Source organism: Pelmatolapia mariae, linkage group LG12 (genome assembly GCF_036321145.2).
Source record: "Pelmatolapia mariae isolate MD_Pm_ZW linkage group LG12, Pm_UMD_F_2, whole genome shotgun sequence".
NCBI classification, from domain to species: Eukaryota; Metazoa; Chordata; class Actinopteri; order Cichliformes; family Cichlidae; genus Pelmatolapia; species Pelmatolapia mariae.
This window is the reverse complement of record NC_086237.1, coordinates 31619960-31641638: the sequence shown is the minus strand read 5'-3', so window position 1 is coordinate 31641638 and position 21679 is coordinate 31619960. Positions and strand designations below refer to the sequence as shown.

Here is a 21679-nt window from a genome sequence, read left to right as displayed (position 1 = left end):
TTTACAAAGTAATCTATTGTAGCTGTAGTATCCTATTACAGTTCCATGCTCAAATTCAGCGTGCTCTTTAAATCAATCCATTCTTTCACATATGTTTGTAAAGGCAGACTCCGTGGCTAGGTGCTTGATTTTATACATCTGTGTCAATGGAACTGAAAAAATATTAATTGTGGCCCTATATCTTCCACGATATGGATATATTTGATCCATATAGTGTATGCATTATATTCCCTAGAACATTTGAGCAGACCTGTCAATCTGTTACAATACATGCTACAAGCTACAACTGAACTACCTTCAGTTTTGATACATTACACTGATGTTCTTTAGTCCTTGAAGCCTGGAATGTCAGAGAAGAAGAAAAATTTTTTTTTTTTGCTGTGCTATCAAAAATAATTGATATTTGGTGTTGAAAATAAAAACAGACTCATTTGAAGTATTATAGTATTTTTATTTACAGTTAGGTTTATTCACATCCAAAGCACATTTAAAGAATAACACTATACCAGGTAACACAGTAACAAAATTTGTAAACATAACATTTAAATATACAATACCAAAGATATATTTAATTTCTCACAAACAGGAATTACACAACAAACTAATAAACTTGATTTAGTTATAATTTACAGCCGTATTTACAAAACTGGCATTATAATACACTGTCATCAATACCACATAAGTCCTTCTTGAAATACTCCCATACACACAACCAGCTGGAAGTGACACACAAGAAGTATGAATCTTAAACAGCTCTCACACTAACTTCTGTCTTATGTGCAACAGTCAACGTTCAGAAAGTTCAGAAATTATGGATTTGCTAAAGCTTGGTGTGATACTACCAAGTGCAGCCTCTAATAAGAGCAGCTTGATCCATTCTTGTCTTTACACCCTACAACAATAACCAATCAGTTTGCTTACAAACAGCCTGTAGTAAGGGCACATCAGTGGATTTCATAAATATCCTCCAATCAGAGTTCAAGCTTTCCTCATCACTGCGCATTCAGGAGACTGATCAGTGCATAATTCCCCTTAATCCGCAAATAGATTTGTAGCCATTTTACAGGCCACTGCTGAGATAAGAGCGGCTCCACGACCGCTCCCCTCCTCTGACTGGATGAAGGTGATATCAGAGTGAGGAGTGAGGTCCCTGACGACTTTGTGGAACCTGTCACGGAAACTGAGACATACAAACAATTGGTCAGAACAATCTTCTCATCCTCATATCATTTCCTCTTGTGTCTTTAGAAGAGCTATCTAATAATTTTTAAGTTTAAGACACAAAATCCCTATACATAAATGTGTTTTGAATCTTCTACTTTCTGCTTCTCCTGTTTACATTCGACTGTTTCTTTCTTCTTTTTTTGGAGAATGGACTTTTTCTTTAGAGCAGGTAAATCTAATCTCATACAATCAGATTTACTTATATATTAAGGTTAATTAAAGTCTACACTATTCAAAAGTCTAAGAGCATTCCTTACCATGGGTGCAACTTGTAGACAGATCCATCGATGCCCACTGTGATCTTTATGGCTTCCTCGCCGCGTCTCTCCCGCATCAGGTTGATGACACCAGCGAGCCCTGCGGCACACATGTGAGCAGAGCGAGTGGAAACACTCTCGCAGACCAGACGCACAATGTCACAGTCAAGCTCTGAGGGCAGAACTCCGAGTGAGGACAGGATGTTGTAGATTTGTTTTCTATCCCCAGTGTCACTGTAAAAAAAAAACAGAGAGAGAAACATTTACAAATTTAGCTTCTAGAGGCACAATGCAGAAAATGTAGTGTGTTGAAAATATATTTTCTTTCATTTCTGGTTCCACTAAATATATAAAATTTAATAAACACCATATGTTTTCGTCACATAGACTATTTAATTTTGTCCTAATGAAATACTCCATTGATAAACTCAAGTCATGATCTGTTACTTTCTTCCATCTGTTCATATGCAGATGTAATGCTTTCGGGCATAACAAATATGATCTTTTGTCATATTTTTAATTGGCAGCATTCCTTTTAAAAAAAATGTTTACTCAGCCCAGGTTAGGATACTCACCTCTCCACCTGTGAGACATAACGTGTCTCAAAGCTTCCACGTGTCTTCAGCAGCTCTGAGGCTTCACCATTAAACAGCAGGTCTTCATTTATTAGCTTCATCATAACGAGCCTCACCAGTTCACCCATGTACTTCCCACTGATAAGCTTCTCATATCTGCAGGAGATAGGGGGGGAAAGAAGAGAGAGAGAGAGAGGCAATTTTAATGGCAGGAAAATATTTTATGGGACATGTGAGGGAAAATGAGGGCTAAACAGGAATGATGTGTGTCATAAAACACATGAGCAAACAACTGTGACTGGCTGGGGAAAGAATGACAACGGGTTGGGAAGGCAACGCTGAAGCTAAAGAGCTGAATGAGGCTGTGCTCTCTGCAAAATCTCTGCATAAAAGGTAAACAGCCATTAGGCTGACAGTTACTGGCAAGCAGCAGCAGAAATAGATGATTAACCTGACGTCCCCTCCATTGAACTCATCACTGACGTATGAGGGGTCTGGCCATTTACTACCATCCTGAGGAAAAATAGTGGGTAACTAAGCAACTGCACAGAAAGCTCAGGTGAGGGTCAGGTGAGTACTACCAGACAATGATAATGAGTTCAGAAAAAACATGTAACATGTTGTAAATTACTTAATTTACACTCCACACCCACCACTTTAAGCCCTTCAAACAGATGGCAGCTCTGACTGCACGTGTATTCAGTAGACGTTTGAAAATTAAAGAGCTGTGTGACGTGCATGCTATATGTCTGAACTAAATATAATGTTCTGCGTTTACTCACAGCTGCTGTCCGGGGTTAATTGAGGCTTCGTCCACCACTCTGTCGTACTCCAGTCTAAAGTCCTCTAGCTCCCCGTTGTCTCCGAAAGCCCCCCATTCTGTGTTCACACACATCCGGCCCTCCTCCCCTTCAACCAGCTCCACAGTCCTCATTTCCTCCATGTAACATGCATTGCAACCAGTACCTGGTAAGAAAACAGACCCACAAACATTATATGGATGCTCATTTCTGCAAGAGTCTAGTTATGAGTCAAACTTCAGGCTGATTGCACGTGTGCATTTACAACTTCTTACCAACAATCATCCCAACTTCACAGCTGCGATCTTCATAATAGCAGGAAATCATTGTGGCAACTGTGTCATTCACCATGGCAACCACATCCATCTCAAAGTCCTGTGTGACGATACAAAATTTGAATTCACAGAATTAAATTCAACCACTATATCTACAGCTGTACTTTTAAGAAGAAAGAATCCTATACGTCCACCTACCCCTCGTCTCTTGATGGCGTCTCTGAGTAAACCCACAACATTGTTCCCTTCTGCACCGGAGGCCTTGAAGCCTTTGGTCCAGTTAAGCAGGATTCCCTGTGATGGTAAAAAAAAGAAAAAGTAAACTTTAAATGTATGACTTTTATTATACAGTGCTTTATTTATTATACCACCACCTAACTTAAATTAACATTACTAATCTTCCTCTTTCCTTTGTCCAGAATATTCACTATCCCTTTGTGTTTTAGTCTCCACACCACTCAACCTGAGCTGTCCCTCTAGCATACTCATTTCTAATCGCGTCTTTACATCTTAAACTCTGCCACCTCCTGTCTATCATGGTTTAGATTTACCTTTTTACAAACAGCTGAAAGAGTTATTACAGTTATTTACTTGCATTCCTGAACAGAAAAAGTTGACTGTTATACTGTTTGTTGGCTCCCATTTGGGTATAAAAAGTGAAATCATATCTGCTATTCATTCATTTTTAGTTCTAAAGACATTTTGAAACATTTGTAAAATGTTTGTGTAAAATGTTTGTTTTCTTGTTTTTATGACAGGTGGTCTAATAAATAAAGAACTGTAGATAAAAAGCTTCTACAAGTCCAGCAAATAAAGGAATTGTTAGAGGTAGAAGGGTATGAGAGTAAATTCACCCACCTTGTCAATGTCCTCATGTCGTACTGGAAAGGAGAATGTGAAACCCAGAGGAAGCTTCTTGTGCTTGATGTGGTGTTTGTCCAAGAAATCTGACATACACTCTGCTATGTAGTCGAATAGCTGCAGAGATATTAAAAAGTTATTTCACAAGAGTAAAAAAAGAAATGCTTGCTTCTATAGATAAATCTGAGTATTACTAACCATTTCAGCAGTTCCTGTCATGGCATCTTCAGGAATGGAGTACATTTGATTCTTTGTCTCAACCTTGAAGCTCCTCTCTTCGTCTTCACCCACTTTCACAAGCATCACACGGAAGTTTGTGCCTCCCAGGTCCAGAGCCAAGAAATCACCAACCTCTATTGGGAGAAAACACCATACATTAGTAATCTGAATGCACATGTAGTCTTTCACTGCTACATTAAACTTAAGTTCACATAGGAAAGACTTCATCTAAACACTGGCAATCCTCTCTTTCAGAAGTCATGACCCACCTGATCCTTCAGGGGTGGAGCAGACATAAGTTGGAAGCATTTTAACGCTAGCCTCTTCATGTGTCTCCAAACGCAATCCTCTCTCCATTTCACGCTGCATCCTCTTCATGATCTCTTTCAGGTCTTCTTTATTCAGCCTGAACTCTGACAGGATCTGGTCCACCTGCATTCAGAGGAGAGATGAAGTAGGTGAGAACCATTTTACACCATATTATAAACACCGGACCGAAACTTAGAGTAACAGGAACAAAGGAATCACGGCACCGGAAATTTGCTGACTACAAATCTTACCGCAATGACTTTATCAACCACAGAGTCGTAGCTACTAGGCATCTTCACCATCTGGTCGAGTTGAACGCTGACACAAGGCATCTTCACAGGCTTAACAAAAAATTAGCTTGCGTGTGTTTTTAGGAGTTTGGTGAGTGTGAGACCACCCAGTGTGTGTATGCAGAGTGAGTGAAGTGTGAGTACCACTGAATGATCCTCCGCTGCTTTTATGCTCAGGTGAAGGGGGCTGGACACACCAAATCCTATCGCCCTCCCCTGCCCAGCCTCACCCCATCTGGCCAAAGAAGTGCAAACATACACAAACGCCCACATGCACACAAAGAGGTATAACCTCTGGGCAAAGTTATAAAATGGTTTGACCTTGTTTCTCAAGATATCTTTCATGACGTGTTCATTTTATTGCAAGAAGACAAATTTTAACTTTTTTTTTTTTTATTGGCATAAGATTTTTAGTGTTATATTTTCCATTGTGTTATATTTTTTATATAGTTAGAAGGTTTGGGGGTTTTTTGTTTTTTGGGGGGGTTGTTTTTTTTTTTTTTGCTTTAAATTCAGTTTAGTTTAGTGGTTTGGCTTGTTTTAGTGTTTACTTTTAGATTTTGTTGTATTGCTATTGGTGATATTTTTCAGACTTTTAGATTTAAAAGCAAGATGATGCAATACAACAACGCCAGCAGGCAATCACATAGACATCTGCATTTATTTAAATGGCTCCATAAGCAGTAGTAATTGCTTTAATAGTACAAAATCTTTTTTTAATTTTTATTTCTAAGTCTAGTCTAGTTTTAATTTTACTTTTGACTGCTGTGTTTTAGTTTAGTTAAAGTTTAGTTAGAGTTTATTATAATGACTAAGCTGATAGAAATAGTCAGATATGACATTTTGCCTTTACTCTATTTCTACAGAGGCTCTATCCTGGCTCAGTATACATTCATATTTTATTAATCAGTTATTTAAGTACATAATCACAATAAGATTATTTTTATTTAATAAATATTAAGGCTACCACATAATTTTAATCTAATTCTGATTCTGTGATTCTGATTTTGAGCACTGAATATGTTTTAATGCTGTTCGCCTTTACTGCCGTGGTTTTCAGACTTCACAAAAAAGCCTGAAAACTCTCAAAAAATGCATTTTTGTTAAATTAGATCATAATAACATCACAATAAACGTGATCTCCCAGTAATATTATGTGATTTGTTAGGTTGAGTTTACAAGGTTATCTGTTACTTTTATATACGGAATTACTTTTAGCCTCAATCTATTTTAGAATGCATTTTTTTTAACATGACATGTCAACTAACCCTGTGGCCCAAATTTATAATTGATTTTTCTTTTAGAAGAACACCATGCAAAGCTTTGGGGTTGCTCAATGTTGGACCTGAAAGATACTCTTATGTTTGCGAAACTGCAAACATGCCGAAATTAGAAATAAAAAGGGATGAATGACCTCCAAAACTTAAAATAGCACGCTAGAGGTGAAGGTCTCCACTGCTTATCAGCTCCAACAGTTTACCTGTCCAGAGGTAAGAGCTTTTTTTAGCTCTGACCTTTTTCTCCAATAGTTTGCTGGGCCTGAGTTCAGGGGTTTTTTTTTAGTAATGGCCTTGATTTTTGAAGGATCAGCACCAGTACTGTGAGATAAGTAAACCCAAAGAATGCGAATGACCTTACTTTCAAGTTTGAATAGTCATTAACTGTGCATGTTATATATATTTGTTGCTTTGGTATAACTATACAATGCTTAAAAATGAATAAAATAAAAATAATAAAATAAAATTACTACAACTTGTTTCTATCAGGTGGGATATCTGATATGTTTTTAAACTTTGGTGTTTCACATCTGACACATTTCTTGAAAATCTTTTGAAGTTCTCAGCACTGAATGTGCATATACCAAAACAGTTCATACATGCAGTAGTTTGCCATAGTAAACCTGCAAAATGCTGCAACTTAATTCAAGTGAAGTATTGCTATCAACATGACATGTTCCTTTGGCATGAGGTCAACCAGAGTGGTCAAAATGTTAAGATGTTTTGTCAGTGCTCTGATTTAAGTCTTGTCTTGTTACATCTTCCCTGATGCCAAATATAACCTCTAACAGACTTCTTTATCAAAGAATAACTTCTTCTTCTTTTTTTAAATCAAAGTGGATGGTCTTCTGATGCTGAAAGCAAAATGACATTTGCATTCATCTGTATGTAACATGAGGGAAAACATGTCTTGATGTATGCTCGATCATCCAGGTAAGGAAATCCCAGAAAGTTGATTCTGTTCATCTGGACGTAGCGTTTTCAGTGGGAGAGACGTTTCGTCACTCATCCAAGTGACTTCTTCAGTCTCAGCTGAATGCAGGTTTCCCAACAATATAAACAGTACATTTGCATAATGACCTAAACTAGCAGCACTGATAAACAATGGTTGGAAAAAGCTGCAGTCAGTTGAGACTGAAGTAGTCACTTGGATATGTAATTAAATGTTTCTCCCACTGAAAACGCTACATCCAGAAGAACAAAACTTTGTGGGATAAGGGAAAACTAATTTATTTTACTGCAGTGGTCACACAACACCTTAAATGTAGTTACAACAAAAGCTAAAAATGTTACACAAATATTGCTATTAATACCTAATCATAACTATGTTTACAGTAATCTGTGCTGGAACTCACTGGATTCCAGCTGGCTTGGCCACAGATTCTCACCAACCTCTCCTTCACAAGAAGTTGCTGTACTGTAATACTTTTAACTGTGAAGAAACATTTAGTGCGTCTTCTTTCTGCTGTCTTCAAGTGTCATTCAACTGAGCCAAAGCCACTGAGGAAGCACTAATGTGTTTGTGATGTGTCTGATTTTTACTTGATTTTCACCAGCTGGTATGTGTTTGACTGATTCTGGTAATAAAACAATATGATATTTTATGGGGGGGGGGGAATAATGCTGGGCGATGAAATTGTTAGAAGCATGTTGTAACACGCACGCAGTTTGTTTAGTTTGTGTCCATTTACAGGTAGAAATTGAATGTGTGCCAAGTGCTTGTCAATAGATGATTATCCAGTTAATTTAACATGTGGCCTGTTTGCACAGAAGCCTGCCTGAATGGATCTCCAGCTGTCTCTTGCAAAGTAAACTTCAGAGACTGAAGCAACTGTGTTGTTCGATTACACGAAAAGAAACGCAAAGATCTGTAGCGTTATAGTGTATTACTACAAACTGTACATCAAGGACAATTCGTTTAACCGTGTTCATCAAAAAAAATAGTGCAAGGAAATGGAAATATTTTAGCTCCGTCTTATCACGTTTTCTGTATCCAACTGTAGCCATGATACAACAGATACTTAGAAGATAGTCATGCATTTATTTACCTTTTGCCATTAATAGTCCATTTATAGTCTAAGATCATATCATTGATATCAATATCATTGAATTGAGAACTATACTGTAGCTATACCCTTCTTCTAAAAGTCAGTGCATCATGTAATACGGAAAACACAATTTGTGACTTTTCCTGTGTACCTCTTTAGTTTACTGTCATGATTATGCATATATTAATCTATCTGGAATGCATCTGTTCAGAAATTTATTTGATCACATTAAAAGTTTGCAGATAGCTAGATTTAAAAACAAACAAAGAACTACTTTTTTACCTTTTCCATCGTATGACAATGATGATTAAATCCCTAGTGTCCTGTCGACCATTAGTCTTGGAGGTTGAGGTTCCCTCCCTTTAGGAGTTTTGATGATTCCCAAGTTGTTGCTCTTATGGTGTTTTGCCTCGGCATAGGTGCATGAAAGGCCCAACCATTATTATGTCCCCAGCATTTGGTCTATAATGCTCAGCAGCAGCTTGAAACCACATTTACATATCTGCAGTTTTTCTACTTTCAAAGTTGTAAACAGAAAAATAAAATCTGCAGGCGTCCTAAATATCTTAAATAGCTTTAGGAAATTTCTTCATTCTTGCAGATACTTTTGGCGGAAAGTATAAAAACCAAGAATTTGTTTTAACTCTTGCACAAAGTAAACTCAAATCTTCATTGATAAATAGCCTAAATTACATCCTAAAGAATATGTATGGGAAAAAATGTAGGATTCATTTTTGATATCTACATATGTATCTACCTATTACACACATAAATGCTACATATTTTAAATATTCAAACATTTGTTTCTAGGCAAAAACCTATGGACGTCTTCATTCTTGTTAGCGGTTCCAGTTAATATCCACACAATGAGTATGCCATCCAAGAGTCAGTTAAACAAGAACAACAAGACAATAAATTATCCAACCAAACCTTTGTCGCATTGATAAGGCCTTACATCTTTAAGCAAAAATGGAGAAAAATATGAAAGCAACCTCCAGTTTGTAGGCAAACTTCTCACTGACAGTATCTCAACTCAAACAAAATTAGTTCCAGGAAAAGAAAACTCATTTCTCCCTTCAGTGCAGCTGACGATCATCAGATTCACCTAAATACTTACTGGTTTCCATGCCAATAGGATTTCAATGTGTCACCAAGGAAATGAATAACAGGCTCACATCTGACATGGAAAACACTTACTTACACTGAGTTAAATGCCCAGGAGGAAATTGCTAAATGGAGCAAGATTACCAGAGAAAACATGAATTGAGGTTGCCATAAAACAGCTGAATGTTAAAATAGTTTTGGGGTTTTTAGGTTTTGTTGTTTTTTTTACAGATTAAGGACATATTAATAATAATAATAATAATAATAATAATAATAATAATAATAATAATTCTACAATTAGTATAAAAGCACATTAAATATCAATAAATATGGTTGCAATGTTGAAACATATCACCATTTAAACCAGTTATTACAATCTCATAATCCTGCTAATCTAAACCGATAAAAATTAGATTTGCTGCATCCAATAGTGTACATAGTACCTTAGATGAAAAATAAATATGATCCGTTTAAGGCTGACTGTTATCCATCCGTGTGTCTAAGATTTCCCTCCGGGTAAATACGTTGTAAATACGTTTATATTAGGTAGATATAATATCGCTTTGAATCTGGCAATCAACCGGAACTCTTAGCACAGCGGTGTGCGTGTTTCCGGCGGAGTGAATGTCAGATTGCACCGTTTGGGGACCGTGACGTGGTGATTGGTCACTTTAAGTTCATGTTAAAAACTGTTAAGTTAGCGCTAACTATACTGTGACTAGGTTGGTGGACGTGTTTCGTACATACCCACGAGTTTTATTTTAATACGGAATTGGACTTTTTCTGTCTGTTTTTACTGGAATCAGACGGTTTGCGATAGTTTTAGCTGGTAAGTTAGCCGAGGCCTGCCTTAGAGTAGATAGCAGCTGGAGCTAATCTGATTAAATTTTGTAATTTTCTTGACAAGTTTAAAACTTGAATCAACTTCTTTGCAGTCTTTGCTTTTCGCCGTCAGTCAGCCTGTTAATCCCATCTGTAAGGAGGGAAAATTGTTAATCTAAGATGACTATGGCTGAGAGTAAACAGTTAGCCTACAAGCTTTTATCTAGGCGGCGACTGCTTTTGCTGCGAGCTTCACATCGTTGAAGTTTCTCTTTTTTTGTTAGCAGGGAAGCTAGTTAGCTGAGCCGGATAAAGGATAATGCTCTCATGTGATTGTTCTTGTGTTATCAGACTATCAGGACTGTGTAACTGACACACGAACCGGTGGCAATATGAAGCTCTACAGTCTCAGCGTCCTCTACAAAGGAGCGACCAAATCCAATCTTCTCAAAGCGGCCTACGACCTGTCCTCCTTCAGTTTCTTTCAGCGCTCCAGGTGCGTCTCACTAACGAAACGAAACAGTTTTTACTGTAGTTTACTGACCTGTGCCTCCCACATCACGGGTAGTATTTATTTCACTATTTCTAAGTGTTTCCTTCTCTACACTAAGTATTGCTTTGGTTTGTTTAGCATTCAGGAGTTCATGACCTTCACCAGTGCCTTGATTGTTGAACGAACATCTCAAGGAACCCGTGCCTCTGTCAAAGAACAAGGTAAACAGATTTAGAGTATTTTAGGTGTGGCCCTGTGATGCAGTGATTAGTGCTGTTGCATCAGAGAGGACCCTACAGATTCAGGGTAACCTTTTGCCAAGTATCCTCCTACAGTGGTATTGGTATAAAAGGCTGCACATTAGCCGCTTACATGGATAACTAAAGACTATCACAGATCTCAAAGGACGAGAACAATAATTTGATATATAACAGTTGTGATTTGTAATATCATAAAGGAATGACTTCCTGCAGTGTCCTGTGTCACAGCAGGGCAGAAGGAGATTTCTGCTGAAAAGTGATTTGATGTTTGACAGGGAAATTGTGATGGGGCTGTGACATGTTCTCTGGCCTGAAAATGGACATTTTAATTCAAGTTTAAACAGTTGGAGATAATAAAGTAAAATGTAAGCTGTCTCAAAACAATGACGCTAAACATTTCCTTGTTCCTGGAGTACACAGACTGCTTTTCCCCTCTTCAGTTTCATGCAGGCTGAATCATCATATCATGTGACATGGACTTTAACAAATGTCATTACAGAATTATGCTTCATAATCAGTGTGTGTTGTTTGTTTTTGTTTTGGGAGTCTTATGGAGAACATTTTGCTAAATTGTATTTTAATAAGGTTTTTTATTCTTTGGCTCTTCTTCAATGCACCAGTAGACACAGTAGTTTTCTTGTACAATAAGATCGGGTGAACATTGTTCTGATAACAACACACCTTGCTCCTTTGTTTTTTTTCTTTCAGAGTACCTGTGCCATGTGTATGTGAGAAATGACAATTTGGGTGCTGTAGTCATCGCAGATACTGAATATCCACAGAGAGTCTGTTTCACATTGCTTGACAAGGTGGTTTATGTATTTTTAAAAAATATATATATTATGAGACTTGTTGTTGATTTCAATATTGACATTGCTTTTTTTTTAGGTATTAGAGGAGTTCTCTAGGCAAGTGGACAGTATAGACTGGCCTTCTGGTAATCCTGACACCATTAACTACAAAGCCCTTGACATTCACCTCTCTAAATACCAGGTCAGTTTGTTTTACTTCTCAGAATTTATGTTAACGAAAGATCTGATAGTCTATGACTGCAACTAGACTGTTTGTGTGATTTAAAAACAATATCAGAAGGACTCCATAATCACCAGATTCTCACATCATTTGGCAGAATTTACTTGTATAGTGCAAAATGCATCTACTTGATAGCTGGTTGTATTTTTGTATTTGTCCACAGAACCCCAGGGAAGCTGATGCAATGACCAAAGTGCAGGCAGAGCTGGATGAGACAAAGATCATTTTGGTAAACCACTGTTCATACATAAATCAAAGCAGAAAAGTGTCCACATTAATTTATACTCAAACTGGGGTGTTAGAAGTTTTCAAATTTCGCATTGCATGAGAACACAGAAAGAGATGATGGTCTCTTAAAACAAATTTTTAATACATGCTTTCAATTACATCAGAAATCAGATGTGTTCATAGTTATTCCTTATCCCTCTGGAATGCAGATGGAAAAGCCATCACAACCTATACCTTACTAAATCTTAGGAATGAAGCACAAAAAAGCTTTTTTTTTTTTTTTTTTTTTTTTTTTTTTTTTTTTTTTTTTTTCTCTTTTACATTCACATTTTTATGTTCTTTAGACATTTAATAACTTCTCTGGAGTTAGACATACCCTGGGTATGTTGAACTCGCTTCATAGCATAGGGTCCAGATTGGCAAGGATTGGAAAGGTTTGCATTTAGAGCTGGGCGATATAAGATTTTTTCATATCACGATATGTTTTTTTCATTTCAGGCGATAACGATATATATCACGATATAAGCCAAATAACTATATTTGTAAGATTGAAATGTGCCGTTGCTCACAAGTAAAATGTGAAATAATCTGCAGCTTGTTTTGATTTAAATATTTATTTCCCATAATAAGTTCAACAGGGTAGATGTACTTAAGGAACATGAGACTTCAGTTTCAGATGAATAAAGGCAAATATTGCAAACTACACAAAAGGCAGCCACTAAAGCGTTTAAGTTTCAAAATAGAACAAACAAAACAGACTACTAAATTGTCAATTCCACTTAGAAACAAAATTTTAATTTTAAAAATAAATCTTGGTTCGTTTTACAGAAGAACAGACAAAATTGACTAACTTTTGTCAATATCAAATAAACTGAGAACTAAAAGGAAATTCTCAATCTCTCCTTGTTGTATAGCTTAGCTTTTCAAACAGTCACTTTAGTCTGACAAAAGCCGAATGACGAATTAGCGCTTTCAGTCAGAGATTGAGCATGCACCGGTTTATTGTATTTCCAGACTTGCTTTCGGCACAATTTACAGTGCGCTACTCTGTTTTTTGTCAGACTTGAAATAGCCGAAATACCTTCACACTACGGAACTTCTATGGCCCTTCCGTTCGACAATCTCTCCGGCATTGGAACCATCATCGTTTTTTTCTTCGGTAACCTTCGCTCACGCTCTCGGTTGATTTTTCTCTAGTCGGCAAACTCATTTCCTCCATTACCCGGGCGGCCCGGCTGCAAAAACAAATACACATGTGCGCCTTGGCACTTGTGCTGTACATAACAAGTCACGTGACGTGACGCTGCAGCTGTGATTGGTTCGGCTCTGCACTACTTAATTTGGATTGGCTGTTCTTTCTTTTTTTTTTAAGAGGACAAGAGAGATGAGGTCTATCGCAATAGTTTAATTTTTCTATCGAGAAAAAGTTATTTCGCAATACATATCGTTATCGTTCTATCGCCCAGCTCTATTTGCATTTGCACTTTATGTTATCCTGTCATCTGACAAAATGTAATGGATTGAAAGGCAACTTTCTCTTATTAGCTGCAATTTTTTTTAACCATATTGGGCAATCTACTTAACTAAAACCAAGTTGTAGTGTTTCTGCTGTTTTATAAACAAATATTATGTTGTCTGCAGCACAACACCATGGAAAGTCTGTTGGAAAGAGGAGAGAAACTGGACGATCTTGTGGCAAAGTCAGAGCATCTGGGAAACCAGTCTAAAGCCTTCTACAAGACTGTAAGTGTGAATGACTCACCTTATTGACATTATGCTAAATTTCAAGACTGTACGCTGAATTTACTAAGCAGGGCAAACTATTTGCATATTTGTTTGTGTTTAACCTTCAGGCACGGAAACAGAACTCTTGCTGTGAAATCATGTGATGTCGCTGCCTCGTCCTTCTTGGACATGCCTCTCTATCTCTGCCTTTCTGCTTTTCCTACAACTCCCATCATCCACCTGCCACCAGCTCTCAACCAAGACAGTTCAGAGGCCGTCAAATCCAAGATGGGACACCGAGAAGAGAGCAAGAAAGGATGGCCAGTCTTAAATGCGACCTCTGCGGATTGTGACTGATGGGGGCTGAAGGAGTGATGGGGTTTGGTCAGGGGGGAAAAGTAACACGAGTTATTTTTAACCATTGAAAAGGTAAACATCTGTGCAGTTTTTCAGTACCAGCCGGAGACATAAGTGTGACGTCATGTATTGGTGATGTGTCGTTAAAATGTCTTCAAACCATTTAATGTTATTTCGATTGAATCAGATCTTAATAGTCTGGTCTCCACTCTTAAAATTTGAAGGAGTATTAACCATGGTTGTGCTGCTGCTTCATGGCAACTCTGACAATCCCACAGTCTTATCTCTGTTCATTCAGCGTGTCAGCATTGCAGTTCAGTCCTTCTGTGCCCACTAGGTGGCCCTGCTCATTCACTTTATGGTTTCATGAACCTCAGTGCTGAGGTCAGTAGAAATACTCTAAAATGAGCCAAGACAGCAGATGGCTGTTTTGACATGTGATATCTGCTTAGACAGAGATTTTTAAACTTCTCTTCTGTACAGGGTTCGGTTACATAATTTCTTTGTTGTTGAAATCGTTAACATTCCCACTTTGGATAACTGCGTTATTAAGTAATGATGAAAATGCTTGAAGCTAATGAGAAGTCGGAGATTAGATATAAAATGTATAACGATGTTTGCCATAGATGCAGCCTTATTACAGTGTGACTAACATGAAACCCGCTGCCGTGTTTGCACTCATTTACGATGTGTACCGTAGCCATGCTTTCCATACTGATATCCCACACACAACACTTAATCAGGTTTTTGTGTTTGGACGACTTGTACATCTGTGTGTAATCCCTCTGGGATCACTGGCATTTTACCACCTTTTTTTTTTTTTTTTTTTTTTTTTTTTTTTTTTTTTTTTTGACAATGGTGATTCTGGGTAACCTCAGGTGCTCATGCACTCTCTGCCCTGTTACTGTGTGCTGGTCAAGTTTCAATTAAATTAAGTTTAAAGCGAGAACAAACAATTGTTGACTAATATTTTAGACCCCACTTACTTTAAGACACTCCGTGACCGACGCTGTTTGACTAGAGGAGCTTCTTTTTTTTTTTTTCCTTTGGTGGTAGGGGTAGAAAGTTCATTCTTCAGGAAGATATGCCTTTGGTTGTGCATTTTAGATGTTTCTCCATGCTCTTGTCTGTTGTGTGTGTCTGTGTGAGTGATTTTTGTGAAATATACCATCCGGCTTCAGGCTCTATTAATGCTGAGTGCCTGTGTGTGTGCTCTGAGGTTTGTATGTGTGATCTGGAGTTGCTCTTTCTGCTTTTACAGTGTAAACATTTGTGCAATATCTGCAGACTGTTGGTGTGATTCTCTTTAATGGAGAGAAAAACAAATATTTCTCATAAATTAACTTTTGTGTATATTCTATTCGTATGACTAATTCCCATATGAAGCTTGTCCAGGGTTGTTTCTGGCAGATTTGTTGAATTTCTTCTTTTTTTTTCTGCAATTTTCCAATTAACAAGTTGAATTTGATTGTCTGTCTGATCTGTGGAGTTATGCTGTGGCTATTTGCAGGTCAGGTCTTACTCTGACCAGTGTATTAAACGGTCTGCATTAAACATATTTTGGTCAAGATGTGGTCTTCAAATTCGAAACGGAGACTTCTGATAATAAATGAATTTTCTGTCTGTGTTAACGTTTTGTTTTTGAAACACTGACTTGTTCATACACTGTTTGCAGAACATGTAATCTTGCTTAGATAAAAAGCAGAGTGTTTTTCTGTGTCCCATGTCCTTATTGTTTTATCTATCTGAGTGGAAGTGCGTTTATCAGGGTGAATGTTGTGGCAGGAAAACATTGTATACACTCACTGAAAATCGGTAGTCCTGCTGTAAATATAATTATCTTGGATCAGCATACTTTTGCAATATGTGACTGCTTTCTTCCTGCAGGAAGTTGGGCCGATCTGGCGCCTCCTTCACTTGCTGTAGGAAATGTAACTTTAAAGAAATGTTAAAATTGTGTAGCCATGCAGCTTGGCTTAAAGTGGAGTTGTTATGCTCAGTTTCATATTTCGTTCTTGGACTCCTACTTGAGCAGCTTTGTATGATTTACATTTTAAAATAATCCTTATATATCTTTTAGGACGCATTGGCATAGGCCCAAAAAAATAAAGCAATCAGTTTTAACTCCTTCATTTTAATTTTTATATTTATTTTAATTGGCTACTTCTACCTCTTTGTGTGTCACCAGCGTCACATAGAGCCAAGAACAGTGAAGAAACTTTTTGAAACAGTCTTTGGAGCAATTTAAAAGCCTAACACTTATTCACACTCAGTGTATTAGAATATATTTATTCTTATCTTAAGTTTAATATGAAGAGCAACCATTGTAGCGGTATACATGACAAAATAATGAGGTGGGAGGGGGGGCATTAGTTCTACTTCATTATAAATTAAGCATCAATGAGCCCTTTTAATCAAAGGTTAGTCCAAGGGTAAAAAAAACAAGCAAGTACATGTTGAATTTCCTTAATATTACAGTATTATAGAGCACATAAGAATCAATTTACCTATGCAGCCTATTCATTTCTACAAAATTAGCAGCAAGCTTGTGAGCGCTGTTGTACGAGTTCAAAAAGAAGCACTTGAACGCACCACGAGAGGTGCGTCTCAGGGCGCCGCTGAGGTGAGAAAAACAGCATGAGTTGATGAAGTCTGGCCGCACAGCCCTGAAAATGTGGACGGAGATGAAAAACAAAAGCAGCGCTCTAATCAATAACGGAAATAGTTCAAAGGTGAGAAGGAAGCGCTTTTTGTGTGTTTTGTGAGCGACACTGTACCAAAAACAAGTCTGTCGGGATCTATCTGACGACGGTTACACGGTACTGATTTAGGTGTGTATGAGCGGGTTTGTTTGATCGTTTTTACTGGGAGCGTAACCTGTTCCTGTTCTGTTTGGCTGTAAGTAGATTCACACCCTCAAGCGTTGCTCTGGCACAAACGTTTCTTGGACATTTTCTTACCTTTGTGACTGTCGATGCCCCCAAAACGCACCGATTTTTCACCTTAACTTCCTGCAGCAAGTTCCCACATCTGCTGTAACACAGAAGTACGACTCGCTGTAGATGTACACGTTTTTAACAAAGAAGGCGAGTTAAAAGACTTGTAATGTGTCCCGCTCCGTGTGTGTGTGTTAGGCAGCACTCTTGTGTTCAAACCCGAATGTTTTGCTTGCACTTTCAGATGGTCGACCGAGATCTCGGGGAGCAGTTGTCACATGCTGTGCAGCAGAGCAATGGTAGGTCTTATCTCTTCCTTGAGGTTTTCTCATACCTGTCTTCTTCCTCTTGGGTTGCAGTCATAAGTTCACCAGAGGAGTCCCAAGATAACAGAATGAAATAGATGCTGCAATATTTTGTAATGTTTTCATTTTAGGCACAGTATTATGCGTGGATAGTAACTCCACCAAAAAAGGGCCTTAACTACCTGAAACTGGATGAAAGAATCCAATAAATTCACTTCAGGTGAATTCCATTCAGTCCATTCTATTTATAGGGAGCAAAAAAAACAACATGGCACAGTTCCAGAGACGCCCAATAGTCTCTGCTCAACACTAACACATAGCAATAACTTGCACAAAAATGCAAATTATTTACTGTGTTCTGAAACAACTGTGGGCATGGATTACACGAAAGGGGTGTTACTGATTTTAATAGAGACAGTGAGGATCAAATAACTGCTTCTGGAACTGTTCATGTAATAAAAAGTGTGCTCACTGAGAAAGAAGCGTGTGTACTGCAGCACCGTGAGCACTGTGTATTCAAAATTGACCACAGATTTGAATCTTTAACTGACACAGTTTCACCACGCATCACAGCAAAAGCTGCTTGGGAATAAAATTGTTGAATCCCGATGAGAATATTTCACAATTATGTTATTTATTCAGTGTTAATTCAATGTTGTTTATGTCCTTTACACTCACATGGAACTTTTAAGTATAAATTTAAAATACTGTGTCATATTTTTACATTTGTTATGCAGGCAAGTATATATCTTAAACACACTTTTGTTAGCTGTGGACTCATGTATTTCTGTTTTCTTCCTTGTAAAGTTTCTACTGCAGCTGCCACTCATCCCAACTCAAAGGACTCTCCTACTTTCACTAATGGATTGATCCCGGGTGAGCATAATTTATGTCTAAAATTGATGTTTTTCTACACCATGTAGGGCCTGTTGCAGAGAGAGAGAGAGAGAAAAAAATGAAATGGACCACCTTCAGTCAACAACTAACAAAAACGCCTGTTTCTCTCAGAGAGTCGAGACTGAAAATAAACTGAATCAAGTTACACAACCAACAGTCAGCCAAGCTTTAAAACACCTTAGAAACACTTTACAGTTATTTTAGGAGTGTGACTGCAAAATACTGTCTGACTTTGGTCAAATTGTTTAGGGCTATATTTATTGAAAGAGCGAGAAACACAAATATGATGCTTTGCTGTTGTGCTGTGAGTTTGTGTTTGTATATGAGGTTTTTGATATCCTGTATGGTTTTGTTGAGACACAGAGGCAGATTTTTCTCTTATCTTCGGACCCTTGTGCTAAATAAGCTTTGCACCCCTGTGCCTTTAGATCGCTCTTGTTGTCATGTTGCTGTTTGCTCATGGAGCTCCTGTCAGTATGACCGGACATGTTTCGCTGTTGAAGTATGCGTATGCTTGACCAGAGAACTCAAACTTAAAAGTTGTTTTAAAGTTCAAAACTTTAGAGAGCTAAAAAAAAAAGAGCATATAGCACATCTTAAGTAAACTGCGCTTCTGTAAGCAAAGTGTGTGGTGCACTTTATAGCTGATGGAACTTGAAAGTCGAATGAAATCCCATCATTATTATTATTAGGTGCAGTCATACATTTTAGAGACAGTGGTCATAAAAGTAAAAAAAACATACCTGATGTAAATTCGATGTCTCTCTCCTTCAGTCATTTCCTTGTGTATCTGGGTTGTTTGTTTTTGTTGTTTTTTCTTACATTGCTGCCTGGAAGGCCCATTGTGCAGAGAGCAAACATCAACTTATATGTGAAAGGATCAACCCTGGTAATGAGAGCTGATTCTGTAGCTACAGCCCGGAGACAAATAGCAGTTTTAAGATGATGACTGCAGGTTTCTTAGTGTATCAGGATAAATGCATGACCTGACGCATCCTCTTGTTGTGTTATTCATTAACACAACAACCCCAAATCCAAAAAGTTGAGATGCGATGTAAAAACAAATTGGATTTTTGACTTTGGTGGTAGCAACACATCTCAAAAAAGTTGAGATGTGGTTTGTTTGGGGTTTTTTTGTTTTTTTAACAGCGCTCTGTAAACATCTGGGAACAGAGGAGACCAGCTGCTGGACTTTCGGGAGAGGAATTTCCTTCTGTTGTCTGATGTAGGATTCTAGCTGCTCAGCAGTTCTGGTTCTTCTTTTCAAACTGTTTGTTTCATGATGCACTAAATATTTTAAAGTGATAAAAGGTCTGGGCTGCAGGCAGGCCGCTTCCCTGAAACAAAAATGCAAGTTAACATGCTGCCAATTTGACACACTGGAGGAAAAGCTGTGCACTGAGATGCAGAAAAGAAAGATGCTCTTGAAGGGGAGGGGGCAAATTTAACTAAAGGATTTTTATATTATTTTTTAACACCATGCTATGGTAAGGTATTGTCATCTATCTGTTTACAGTTTACAAGAATCGGTACTTCTAGAGTATTGTTAAGATTTTTGTAAAATTAACAAACACTGACAAGCTTAAGAGTTTTCACCCAAACTGTCCTCAAGGTCAAGTTTATATTTGTCATTTCACAGCTTTTTTTTTTTTCTTTTTCTTTTTTGTGACTTTCCTGTCACCATTCTATTAGGATCTGGTAATATGGTCAATGCTGTGACATGTTGATGTGTTAAGTGCGTCTCTGTAATCATAATATTCCTAAACTCAACCACTTTTATTTGGTGATATATTTAATTGATATGATTGTTTGTGAGGCTCCTTCACTTATTCACACTCATTGTGAAGTAGAGCCAACCAATGACGAGAAAACTCATCAAGTTCTTTGTGTACTTTACGCACTGCAGTAACCTGTGAATTGTGATGGATCGTGAGTCAGATAAGGAATTACAGCGTCGATGTTCAGGTTTTGTGGGTGGAGTCCCAAAATTTATGACTGCACTTTATATTGTCTTTGTATCATAAGAGATTAGAGGTCTAAGAAGTGGCAAAAGAAATGCACTAAGTGCTAAACAGGATCATGCGGCTTGTTTTTTCTTGCAGAGTGAATCTTTCTTTAAATACTATTAAGCAAATGGATAGGGAAATCAGGAGCGTGTATATGAGCATATAGAGCCATATAACACAGTTTTTATTATCTGTTTAAGAACAGATGAATTCAGTAATAAAAGCATGTAAACAAATTATGCATGCTTGTCAGATATTACAGAAGCAGCATATCGTGCGACGCTTCCCTTAGTTTATGTTGAGATTTAAGTGCTAATGCATGACATGAATGAATTTGTAAAAAATGAATGTTTTTGTGCTTTTTAGGTTCCATTGCAGCCGCATTGTTCATTGCTTTTTTGCTTGGACTGTATGCTATTCTGTGGAAGTGTATGGTGTCACCGCCACAACGGTAAGGAACGGATGCAAGTTGAAACTTGATTTTGCCGAAGCTTCTGTTGGATCTTGTTGACACTGTAGTCGAGCAAACAGCAGTTTGTTCACCTGCTTTTAAGGGTCACACGTCTGAACTTTGTATCTGAGCTCATCACAAAAACACAAATTGTGCCCCATTTCTTGATAAGCACCTATTCCATTTCACTGCATGCAAATACACTCATTTGTGTTGGTTCTCTTTTTTTTTTTCTCTCCAGAAAACACAACAAGTTGAGGGTAAGAGTACATCAGAGAACTTCTATGTGAAGACATGGAAGATATCTGGCAGCTGCTCTGTTGGTTATCTTGGATTTTAAATGTCATGGACTAAAGACTCAGAGCAGATTTCCTCTCTGAAGAAGTTCCTTCAAATAGATTCAACACTAACAAAAGAAAAACTAAATGCTAAACTAAATGGATGAGCCACATGTGCCTCCTCAGCTTTACGGTCTGCTGGTGGCTTCTGTTTACTTAAAGAGTCATGGTGACGTTAAACACTGTTTTGGCAGGTCAGTCTGCTTTTTCTGTTTTCTGTGAATTCTGCACTACTGAGGGAGGCTACAACTCGCTCCAGTGACTAATGAGCTGCATGTAAATGACTCTAAGACAGAAAGAATATAGTATTTTTTTAGTATATGTAGCTATTTTAGCTTTTTTCTCAACTGTACCAAATGGATCTTTATATTTTAAGCATGTATTCTTATTTCGTTTTAGCATTTCTTTATAATATTTTGGATTTCATTATCAGATCAGAGTAGCATCCACCATTTTATCCTGTTCTGTCACCTAGTGGTGCCTCAGACAAGCCTATGTGCACAATTGCTCCTCAGGATTTTGTAACTACTGAATGAGTCTATAATAAAAGTATTTTTTACATTTAGTGGATGTGACTGTTTGGTGAATCT

The 21679-nt window shown here is 37.7% G+C and overlaps 3 protein-coding genes across 5 annotated transcripts; 2 read left to right on the top strand and 1 right to left on the bottom strand.

Moving 5' to 3' along the window:
* Positions 1–509: 509 nt before the first annotated feature.
* On the bottom strand, positions 510–9725 carry gck (glucokinase (hexokinase 4)). 3 transcript variants are annotated; one of them, XM_063489515.1, is made up of 10 exons: positions 9683–9725; positions 4481–4643; positions 4191–4345; positions 3990–4109; positions 3330–3425; positions 3132–3231; positions 2839–3022; positions 2057–2212; positions 1482–1715; positions 510–1180 (listed from the first exon to the last, which is right to left on the bottom strand). In XM_063489515.1, exons 2-10 carry the CDS (start codon positions 4587–4589, stop codon positions 1033–1035), a joined length of 1302 nt encoding a protein of 433 aa, XP_063345585.1. In that variant the 5' UTR covers positions 4590–4643; positions 9683–9725; the 3' UTR covers positions 510–1032. The 3 variants fall into 3 exon arrangements, with proteins under 3 accessions (XP_063345585.1, XP_063345584.1, XP_063345583.1); XM_063489514.1 differs by lacking the exon at positions 9683–9725 and adding an exon at positions 8418–8573; XM_063489513.1 differs by lacking the exon at positions 9683–9725 and adding an exon at positions 4772–5029.
* A 139-nt stretch (positions 9726–9864) lies between these two features.
* ykt6 (YKT6 v-SNARE homolog (S. cerevisiae)) lies at positions 9865–15787 on the top strand. Its single transcript, XM_063489342.1, has 8 exons — positions 9865–10068; positions 10413–10557; positions 10693–10775; positions 11523–11623; positions 11703–11807; positions 12010–12075; positions 13716–13817; positions 13928–15787. Exons 2-8 carry the CDS (start codon positions 10454–10456, stop codon positions 13961–13963), a joined length of 597 nt encoding a protein of 198 aa, XP_063345412.1. The 5' UTR covers positions 9865–10068; positions 10413–10453; the 3' UTR covers positions 13964–15787.
* Positions 15788–16638: 851 nt separating this feature from the next.
* On the top strand, positions 16639–21658 carry sb:cb288 (uncharacterized). Its single transcript, XM_063489893.1, has 5 exons — positions 16639–16888; positions 17337–17391; positions 18205–18273; positions 20667–20751; positions 20993–21658. Exons 1-5 carry the CDS (start codon positions 16802–16804, stop codon positions 21039–21041), a joined length of 345 nt encoding a protein of 114 aa, XP_063345963.1. The 5' UTR covers positions 16639–16801; the 3' UTR covers positions 21042–21658.
* Positions 21659–21679: the final 21 nt, after the last annotated feature.